The sequence below is a fragment of the Microtus pennsylvanicus genome, chromosome X, assembly GCF_037038515.1.
Source record: "Microtus pennsylvanicus isolate mMicPen1 chromosome X, mMicPen1.hap1, whole genome shotgun sequence".
NCBI lineage: Eukaryota > Metazoa > Chordata > Mammalia > Rodentia > Cricetidae > Microtus > Microtus pennsylvanicus.
In genome coordinates, this window is record NC_134601.1 from 144213307 (window position 1) to 144226353 (window position 13047).

A 13047-nucleotide genomic window follows, 5' to 3' on the forward strand; every position below is an offset into this window, starting at 1 on the left:
CAAAAAAAATCCAAAAAAGTCACAAAACAACACAAAAAATCACAGAAAAATCACAAAAAAATCAAGAAAAAATCACGAAAAAAATCACAAAATAATCACAAAAAAATCGCAAAAAAATCACAAAAAATTAAAAAAAACAAAAAAATAAATATAAAATTAGAGTATTGTGTACATAATAAATAAATATAAAAATCAGAATATTGTATGCATAATAAATTAATATAAAAATCAGAATATTGTATGCATGATAAATTTAAAAATTAAAATATTGTGTGCATGATAAATATAAAATCAGAATATTGTATACATAATAAATAAATATAAAATTAGAATATTTTATGCATAATAAATATAAAATTAGAATATTGTATTCTTGATCAATAAATATAAAAATTAGAAAATTGTATACATGATCAATAAAAAGAAAATTAGAATACTGTATACATAATAAATCAATATAAAATTAGAATATTGATTACATAATAAATCGATATAAAAATCAGATTATTGTATACATAAGAAATATAAAATTAGAATATTGTGTACATAATAAATAAATATAAAAATGAAAATTTTGTATGCATAGTAAATCAATATAAAAATCAGAATATTTTATACATAATAAATAATTATAAGAATTAGAATATTGTGTACATAATAAATAAATATAAAAAGTAGAATATTGTATACATAATAAATCGATATAAAAATCAGATTATTGTATACATAATAAACCTAAAATTAGAATATTGTGTCGATAATAAATAAATATAAAAATTAGAATATTGTATACATAACAAATCAACATAAAAATTAGAATATCGAATGTTTAATAAATCAGTATAAAAATGAGAATATTGTATCCATAATAAATAAATATAAGAACCAGAGTATTGTATGCATAATAAATATAAAAATTAGAATATTGTATACATAATAAATAGATATAAGATTATAATATTGTGTACATAATAAATGAATATAAAAATTAAATATTGTATACATAATAAATAGATATAAGATTATAATATTGTGTACATAATAAATGAATATAAAAATTAAATATTGTATACATAATAAATAAATGTAAAAATCACAATATTGTATATATAATAAAAGAATATAAATATTAAAATTTTGTATACATAGTAAATCAATATAAAAATCAGAATATTTTATACATAATAAATAATTTTAAGAATTAGAATATTGTATACATAATAAATAAATGTAAAAATTAGAATGTTGTATACATAATAAATCGATATAAAAATCAGATTATTGTATACATAATAAACATAAAATTAGAATATTGTATACATGATAAATGAATATAAAATTAGAATATTTTATCCATAATAAATAAATATAAAATTAGAATATTGTATACACAGTAAGTAAATATAAAAATAAGAATATTGTGTACATAATAAATACATATAAAATTAGAATATTGTGTACATAATTAATAAATATAAAATTAGAATATTGTGTGCATAATAAAATTAATATAAAAATCAGAATATTGTATGCATGATAAATAAATATAAAAATTAGAATATTGTATACATAATAAATTTAAAAATTAAAATATTGTGTACATAATAAATAGATATAAAAAAATAGAATATTGTATACATAGTAAATCAATATAAAAACCAGAATATTTTATACATAATAATTATAGGAATTAGAATATTGTATACATGATAAATAAATATAAAATTAGAATATTGTATCCATAATAAATCAATATAACATTAAAATATTGTATGCATAATAAATAAACATAAAATCAGAATATTTTATTCATGATAAATAAATATAAATATCAGAGTATTGTATCCATATTGAATAAATATAAAATTAGAATATTGTATCCATAATTAATAAATGTAAAATTAGAATATTGTATTCATAATAAATAAATATAAAATTAGAATATTGTATACATAATAAATAGATATAAAAAATAGATTATTGTATACATAATAAATAACTATAAAATTAGAATATTGTACACATGGTAAATAAATGTAAAAATTAGAATGTTGTTTACATGATAAATAAATATGAAAATCAGAATATTGTATACATGATAAATAAATATGAAAATCAGAATATTGTATACATAATAAATATATATAAAAATTAGAATATTGTGTACATAATAAATATAAGAATCAGAATATTCCATACATGATAAATAAACATAAAAATTAGAAAATTGTATATATAATAATTTGATTTAAAAATCAGAATATTTTATACATAATAAATAAATATAAAAAGTAGAATAATGTATACATAATAAATAAATATAGAATTAGAATATTGTATATATAATAAATATAAAAAGCAGAATATTGTGTACATGATAAATAAACATAAAATTAGAATATCGAATATTTAATAAATCAGTATAAAAATGAGAATATTGTATACATAATAAATCAATATAAAAATGAAAATTTTGTATGCATAGTAAATCAATATAAAAACCAGAATATTTTATACATAATAAATAATTATAAGAATTAGAATATTGTATACATAATAAATAAATGTAAAAATCAGAATATTATATACATAATAAATCAATATAAAAATGAAAAATTTGTATACATAGTAAATCAATATAAAAACCAGAATATTTTATACATAATAAATAATTATAAGAATTAGAATATTGTATACATAATAATTAAATATAAAAATGAGAATCTTGTACACATAATAAATCGATATAAAAATCAGATTATTGTATACATAATAAACATAAAATTAGAATATTGTATACATGATAAATGAATATAAAATTAGAATGTTGCATGCGAAATGAATATAAAATTAGAATATTATGTACACAATAAATAAATATAAAAATCAGAATATTGTGTACATAATAAATAAATATAAAATTAGAATATTGTATCCATAATAAATCAATATAACATTAAAATATTGTATGCATAATAAATAAACATAAATCAGAATATTTTATTCATGATAAATAAATATAAATATCAGAGTATTGTATCCATATTGAATAAATGTAAAATTAGAATATTGTATCCATAATTAATAAATGTAAAATTAGAATATTGTGTACATAATAAATAAACGTAAAATTAGATATTGAATAAATAATAAACATAAAATTAGAATATTGTGTACATAATAAATAAACGTAAAATTAGATATTGAATAAATAATAAACATAAAATTAGAATATTGCGTACAAAATAAATAAACATAAAATTAGAATATTTTATGCATAATAAATAAAATAAAATATAAAATCACAAAAAAATCTCAAAAAAATGTAAAAAAATCACAAAAAATCAAAAAAATTCACAAAAAATCAAAAAAATTAATGAAAAATCCAAAAAAAATCACAAAAAAACACAAAAAATCACAAAAAAGTCAAAAAAAATCACAAAACAACACAAAAAATCAAGAAAAAATCACGAAAAAATCAAAAAAATCACAAAAAAATCTAAAATTCACAAAAAATCAAAAAATTCAAAAAAAATCCAAAAAAATCACAAAAAAACAAGAAAAAATCACGAAAAAATCACGAAAAAAAATCGCCAAAAAAACACAAAAAATTAAAAAAATTAAAAAAATAAATATAAAATTAGAATATTGTATACACAATAAATAGATATAAAATTATAATATCATGTACATAATAAATAGATAGAAATTAGAATATTGTGTGCATAATTAATACATATAAAAATTAGAATATTGTATACATAATAAATAAATGTAAAAAGTAGAATATTGTATACATAATAAATCGATATAAAAATCAGATTATTGTCTACATAATAAACATAAAATTAGAATATTGCATACAAAATAAATAAACATAAAATTACAATATTGTAGACATAATAAATAAACATAAAATTAGAATATTTTATGCATAATAAATAAAATAAAATATAAAATCACAAAAAAATCTCAAAAAAATGTAAAAAAATTCACAAAAAATCAAAAAAATTCACAAAAAATCAAAAAAATTCAAAAAAATCCAAAAAAATCAAAGAAATTCAAAAAAAATCCAAAAAAAATCACAAAAAATCACAAAAAAGTAAAAAAAAATCACAAAAAAAACACAAAAAATCACAAAAAAGTCAAAAAAATCACAAAAAAAATAAGAAAAATTCACAAAAAAAGTCGCAAAAAATCACAAAACAACACAAAAAATCAAGAAAAATTCACAAAAAATCAAAAAAATTCAAAAAAAATCCAAAAAAATCACAAAAAAGTCACAAAACAACACAAAAAATCACAGAAAAATCACAAAAAATTCGCAAAAAAATCACAAAAAATTAAAAAAATCAAAAAAATAAATATAAAATTAGAGTATTGTGTACATAATAAATCGATATAAAAATCAGAATATTGTGTGCATGATAAATATATATAAAATTAGAATATTGTATACATAATAAATCGATATAAAAATCAGATTATTGTATACATAATAAACATAAAAGTAGAATATTGTTTACATGATAAATATAAAATTAGAATATTGTTTACATAATAAATCAACATAAAAATTAGAATATCGAACATTTAATAAATCAGTATAAAAATGAGAATATTGTATCCATAATAAATAAATATAAGAACCAGAGTATTGCATGCATAATAAATATAAAATTAGAATATTGTTTACATGATAAATAAATATAAGAATCAGAATATTCTATACATGATAAATAAATATAAAAATTAGAAAATTGTACACATAATAAATTAATATAAAAATCAGAGTATTGTATACATAAGAAATATAAAATTAGAATATTGTACACATAATAAATAAATATAAAAATTAGAATATTGTATACATAATAAATTAATATAAAAATCAGAATATTGTATGCATGATAAATATATAAATTAGAATATTGTATACATAATAAATATAAAATCAGAATATTGTATACACAGTAAGTAAATATAAAAATTAGAAAATTGATTACATAATAAATAAATATAAAATTAGAATATTGTATCCATAATAATTAAATATAAAATTAGAATATTGTGTACATAATAAATGAATATAAAAATTAGAATATTGTATACAAAATAAATAAATGTAAAAATGAGAATCTTGTATACATAATAAATCGATATAAAAATGAGATTATTGTATACATAATAAATATAAAATCAGAATATTTTATACATGATAAATCAATATAATAATGAAAATTTTGTATACATAGTAAATCAATATAAAAATCAGAATATTTTATACATAATAAATAATTATAAGAAGTAGAATATTGTATACATAATAAATAAATATAAAAAGTAGAATATTGATTACATAATAAATCGATATAAAAATCAGATTATTGTCTACATAATACACATAAAATTAGAATATTGTGTACATGATAAATGAATATAAAATTAGAATATTGTGTGCATAATAAACATAAAATTAGAATATTGCATACAAAATAAATAAACATAAAATTACAATATTGTAGACATAATAAATAAACAGAAAATTAGAATATTTTATGCATAATAAATAAAATAAAATATAAAATCACAAAAAAATCTCAAAAAAATGTAAAAAATTCAAAAAAATCCAAAAAAAATCAAAAAAATTTTAAAAAAATCCAAAAAAAATCACAAAAAAAACACAAAAAATCACAAAAAAGTCAAAAAAATCACAAAAAAATAAGAAAAATTCACGAAAAAGTCGCAAAAGATCACAAAACAACACAAAAAATCAAGAAAAAATTCACGAGAAATTCAAAAAAATCACAAAAAAATCTAAAATTCACAAAAAATCAAAAAATTCAAAAAAAATCCAAAAAAATCACAAAAAAACACAAAAAATCACAAAAAAGTCAAAAAAAATCACAAAAAAATAACAAAAATTCACAAAAAAAGTCGCAAAAGATCACAAAACAACACAAAAAATCAAGAAAAAATCACGAAAAAATCGCAAAAAAAATCACAAAAAATTAAAAAAATCAAAAAAATAAATATAAAATTATAATATCGTATACATAATAAATAGATATAAAATTAGAATATTGTGTACATAATTAATACATATAAAAATTAGAATATTGTATACACAATAAATAAATAGAAAAATTAGAAAATTGATTACATAATAAATAAATATAAAATTAGAATATTGTATACATCATAAATAAATATAACAATTAGAATATTGTATACACAATAAATTGATACAAAAATCAGAATATTATGTACATAATAAATAGATATAAAATTAGAATATTGTGTACATAATAAATAAATATAAGAATCAGAATATTCTATACATGATAAATAAATATAAAAATTAGAATATTGTATCCATAATAAATAAATAGAAAAATTAGAAAATTGATTACATAATAAATAAATATAAAATTAGAATATTGTATACATAATAAATAAATATAAAATTAGAATGTTGTATCCATAATAAATAAATATAAAAATTAGAATGTTGTTTACATGATAAATAAATATAAAACAGAATTAGAATATTGTATACATAATAAATAAATCAATATAAATACTATTAGGATATTTTATACATAATAAATATATATATAATTAGAATATTGTATCCATGATCAATACATATAAAAATCAAAATTTTGTATATATAATAAATAAATATAAAAATAAGAATATTATGATGTACATAATAAATAAATATAAAAATAAGAATATTATGTACAAAATAAATAAATATAAAAATAAGAATATTGTGTGCATAATAAATATAAAATTAGAATATTGTATACATAATAAATATAAAAATTAGAAAATTGATTACATAATAAGTAAATATAAAAATCAGTATATTGTACACATAATAAATTAATATAAAAATTAGAATATTGTATACATAATAAATCGATATAAAAATGAGATTATTGTATACATAATAAATATAAAATTAGAATATTGTATACATGATAAATAAATATAAAATTAGAATATTGTGTACATAATAAATCAATATAATAATGAAAATTTTGTATACATAGTAAATCAATATAAAAATCAGAATATTTTATACATAATAAATAATTATAAGAATTAGAATATTGTATACATAATAAATAAGTGTAAAAATGAGAATATTGTATCCATAATAAATCGATATAAAAATCAGATTATTGTCTACATAATAAACATAAAATTAGAATATTGTACACATAATAAATATAAAATTAGAATATTGCATACAAAATAAATATACATAAAATTACAATATTGTAGACATAATAAATAAACATGAAATTAGAATATTTTATGCATAATAAATAAAATAAAATATAAAATCACAAAAAATTCTCAAAAAAATGTAAAAAAATCACAAAAAATCAAAAAAAATTCACAAAAAATCAAAAAAATTCAAAAAAATCCAAAAAAATCAAAAAAATTCATAAAAAATCCAAAAAAAATCACAAAACAACACAAAAAATCAAGAAAAAATCACGAAAAAATCAAAAAAAACCACAAAAAATCACAAAATAATCACAAAAAAATCGCAAAAAAAAACACAAAAAATTAAAAGAATCAAAAAAATAAATATAAAATTAGAATATTGTATACACAATAAATAGATATAAAATTAGAATATTGTACGCATAATTAATACATATAAAAATTAGAATATTGTATACATAATAAATTTAAAAATTAAAATATTGTGTACATAATAAATATAAAATCAGAATATTGTATACACAGTAAGTAAATATAAAAATTAGAAAATTGATTACATAATAAATAAATATAAAAATCAGAATATTGATTACATAAGAAATATAAAATTAGAATATTGTATACACAATAAATATAAAAATCAGAATATTGTGCACATAATAAATAGATATAAAAATTAGAATATTGTATACATGATAAATGAATATAAATATTAGAATATTGTATATAATAAAACAATATAGAAATGAAAATTTTGTATACATAGTAAATCAATATAAAAATCAGAATATTTTATACATAATAAATAAATATAAAAAGTAGAATATTGTATACATAATAAATAAATATAGAATTAGAATATTGTATACATAATAAATATAAAAAGCAGAATATTGTGTACATGATAAATAAACATAAAATTAGAATATCGAATATTTAATAAATCAGTATAAAAATGAGAATATTGTATCCATAATAAATAAATATAAAAATTAGAATATTGTATACATAATAAATGAATATAAAAATTAAATATTGTATACATAATAAATAAATGTAAAAATCAGAATATTGTATATATAATAAAACAATATAAAAAAAATTTTGTATACATAGTAAATCAATATAAAAATCAGAATATTTTATACATAATAAATAATTATAAGAATTAGAATATTGTATACATAATAAATAAATGTAAAAATGAGAATGTTGTATATATAATAAATCGATATAAAAATGAGATTGTTGTATACATAATAAATCGATATAAAAATGAGATTGTTGTATACATAATAAACATAAAATTAGAATATTGTGTACATTATAAATAAATATAAAATTAGAATATTGTATACATGATAAATAAATATAAATTAGAATATTGTATACATGATAAATAAATATAAATTAGAATATTGTATACATGATAAATAAATATAAAATTAGAATATTTTATACATGATAAATAGATATAAAATTAGAATATTGTATACATAATAAATACATATAAAATTAGAATATTGTGTACATAATAAATGAATATAAAAATTAGAATACTGTATATATAATAAATAAATATAAAAATTAAATATTGTATACATAATAAAAAAATGTAAAAATCAGAATATTGTATACATAGTAAATCAATATAAAAATGAAAATTTTGTATGCATAGTAAATCAATATAAAAATCAGAATATTTTATACATAATAAATAATTATAAGAATTAGAATATTGTATACATAATAAATAAATGTAAAAATGAGAATCTTGTATACATAATAAATCGATATAAAAATGAGAATATTGCATACAAAATAAATAAACATAAAATTACAATATTGTAGACATAATAAATAAACATAAAATTAGAATATTTTATGCATGATAAATAAAATAAAATATAAAATCACAAAAAAATCTCAAAAAAATGTAAAAAATTCAAAAAAATCCAAAAAAAATCAAAAAAATTTAAAAAAAATCCAAAAAAAATCACAAAAAAGTCACAAAAAATCACAAAAAAGTAAAAAAAATCACAAAAAAATAACAAAAATTCACAAAAAAAGTCGCAAAAAATCAAGAAAAAATCACGAAAAATTCAAAAAAATCACAAAAAATCTAAAATTCACAAAAAATCAAAAAAATTCAAAAAAAATCCAAAAAAATCACGAAAAAGTCACAAAAAAATCACAAAAAAATCGCAAAAAAAATCACAAAAAATTAAAAAAATCAAAAAAATAAATATAAAATTATAATATCATGTACATAATAGATATAAAATTAGAGTATTGTGTACATAATAAATTAATATAAAAATTAGAATATTGTACGCATAATAAATAAACATAAAAATTAGAATATTGTATACATAATAAATTTAAAAATTAAAATATTGTGTACATAATAAATATAAAATCAGAATATTGTATACATGATAAATATAAAATCAGAATATTGTACACATAATAAATAAATATAAAAACTAGAATTTTGTGCACATAATAAATAGATATAAAAATGGGAATATTGTATACATAATAAACATAAAATTAGAATATTGTAGACATAATAAATAAACATAAAATTAGAATATTTTATGCATAATAAATAAAATAAAATATAAAATCACAAAAAAATCTCAAAAAAATGTAAAAAAATCACAAAAAATCAAAAAAATTCACAAAAAATCAAAAAAATTCAAAAAAATCCAAAAAAATCCAAAAAATTCAAAAAAAATCCAAAAAAATCACAAAAAAGTCACAAAAAATCACAAAAAAGTCACAAAAATTCACAAAAAAAGTCGCAAAAAATCACAAAACAACACAAAAAATCAAGAAAAAATCACGAAAAATTCAAAAAAATCAAAAAATTTCAAAAAAATCCAAAAAAAATCCAAAAAATTCAAAAAAAATCCAAAAAAATCACAAAAAAGTCACAAAACAACACAAAAAATCAAGAAAAAATCACGAAAAAATCAAAAAAATCACAAAAAAATCTAAAATTCACAAAAAATCAAAAAAATTCAAAAAAAATCCAAAAAAATCACAAAAAAGTCACAAAACAACACAAAAAATCGCAAAAAAAATCACAAAAAATTAAAAAAATCAAAAAAATAAATATAAAATTAGAGTATTGTGTACATAATTAATACATATAAAAATTAGAATATTGTACACATAATAAATAAATATAAAAATTAGAATAATGTATACATAATAAATTTAAAAATTATAATATTGTGTACATAATAAATAAGAATCAGAATATTGTATACACAGTAAGTAAATATAAAAATTAGAAAATTGATTACATAATAAATAAATATAAAAATCAGAATATTGATTACATAATAAATAAATATAAGAATTAGAATATTGTATACATAATAAATCAATATAAAAATTAGAATGACGAATATTTACTAAATAAGTATAAAAATGAGAATATTGTATCCATATGAAATAAATATAAAATCAGAATATTGTATACATGATAAATAAATATAAATATTAGAATATTATATACATAATAAATAAATATAAAAATGAGAATATTATATACATAATAAATAAATATAAAAATTAGAATATTGATTACATAATAAACCAATATAAAAACCAGAATATTTTATACATAATAAATATTTATAAGAATTAGCATATTGTATACATAATAAATAAATGTAAAAATGAGAATCTTGTGCACATAATAAATCGATATAAAAATCAGATTATTGTCTACATAATAAACATAAAATTAGAATATTGTATACATGATAAATGAATATAAAATTCAGAATATTGTATACATTATAAATTGATATAAAAATCAGATTATTGTATACATAATAAATATAAAATTAGAGTATTGTATACATGATATAAAAATATAAAATTAGAATGTTGTATACATAATAAATAAATCAATATAAAAATTAGAATATTGTATACATAATAAATAAATCAATATAAAAATTAGAATATTGTATACATAATAAATAACTATAAAATTAGAATATTGTACACATGATAAATAAATATAAAAATTAGAATGTTGTTTACATGATAAATAAATATGAAAATCAGAATATTGTGTACATGATAAATAAATCAATATAAAGACGATTAGGATATTTTATACATAATAAATATATATATAATTAGAATATTGTATACATAAAAAGTCAATATAAAATTAGAGTATTGTATCCATAATAAATAAATATAAAAATCAGAATATTGTGTACATAATAAATAGATATAAAATCAGAATATTGTATACATCATAAATAAATATAAAAATCAGAATATTGTATACATTATAAATTGATATAAAAATCAGATTATTGTATACATAATAAATGTAAAATTAGAATATTGTATACATAATTAATAAATATAAAATTAGAATATTGTGTGCATAATAAATAGATATAAAAATTAGAATATTGTATATATAATAAATGTAAAAAGCAGAATATTGTATACATGATAAATAAATATAAAAATTAGAATATTGTATGCGTAATAAACAAATATAAAGTCTGAATATTGTATACATAATAAATACATTTGAAATTAGAATATTGATTACATAGTAAATCGATATAAAAATCAGATTATTGTATACATAATAAACATAAGATTAGAATATTGTTTACATGATAAATGAATATAAAATCAGAATATTGTTTACATAATAAATATAAAATTAGAATATTTATACATAATAAATAAATAACTAAACTCATGACCGCCCCCCTCTCCCCCCCCCGCCCACAGGTACGAGGTCACCGGCCGGATCGAGCCGGTCGCGGGTTCGAGAGACGACATCGTGGTGCCCGTGTACCTGCGCGAGCGCACGCCGGCCCGCGACCACAACAACGCCTACTACGGCCTCCTCCTGTTCGGGCACCCGCTGCTCGTGTCGGTGCCGCGGGCCCGGTTCTCCTGGGAGGGGCTGTACAGCACGCTGCTGCACCGCCTCTCGTGAGCGCGCTCAGTGTTTATACTTTATTTTTTATTTAATTTTTATTTTATTTATTTTTTTATATTTTATTTTGTTTTTTATTTTATTTATTTTTTATTTTATTTATTTTTTATATTTTATTTTATTTTTTATTTTTCATTTATTTTTTATATTTTATTTTATTTTACTTTTTATTTATTTTTTATTTTATTTATTTTTTTAAATATTTTATTTTATTTTTGGTTTTCTCTTTTTATTTTTTATTCATTTTTGATATTTTATTTTATTTTACTTTTTATGTATTTTTTATTTTATTTATTTTTTTATATTTTATTTTATTTTACTTTTTATCTATTTTTTATTTTATTTATTTTTTTATATTTTATTTTATTTTTGGTTTTCTCTTTTTATTTTTCATTTATTTATTTTATATTTTATTTTGATTTTTATTTTATTTATTTTTTTATATTTTATTTTGTTTTTTATTTTATTTATTTTTTATTTTATTTATTTTTTTATATTTTATTTTATTTTTTATTTTTCATTTATTTTTTATATTTTATTTTATTTTACTTTTTATCTATTTTTTATTTTATTTATTTTTTTATATTTTATTTTATTTTTGGTTTTCTCTTTTTATTTTTCATTTATTTTTATATTTTATTTTATTTTACTTTTTATCTATTTTTTATTTTATTTATTTTTTATATTTTATTTTATATTTGGTTTTCTCTTTTTATTTTTCATTTATTTTTTATATTTTATTTTACTTTTTGTTTTATTTATTTTTTTATATTTTATTTTATTTTTGGTTTTCTCTTTTTATTTTT

At 15.2% G+C, this 13047-nt stretch overlaps 1 protein-coding gene across 1 annotated transcript in view; it reads left to right on the top strand.

The window, feature by feature from the left end:
- Usp11 (ubiquitin specific peptidase 11) overlaps positions 1-13047 on the top strand; it is a 147052-nt gene that overhangs the window by 42975 nt on the left and 91030 nt on the right. The window contains exon 13 of the mRNA XM_075958311.1: positions 12031-12237. Coding sequence (XP_075814426.1) covers positions 12031-12237 — 207 coding nt within the window. The remainder of the gene's footprint in view (positions 1-12030; positions 12238-13047) is intronic.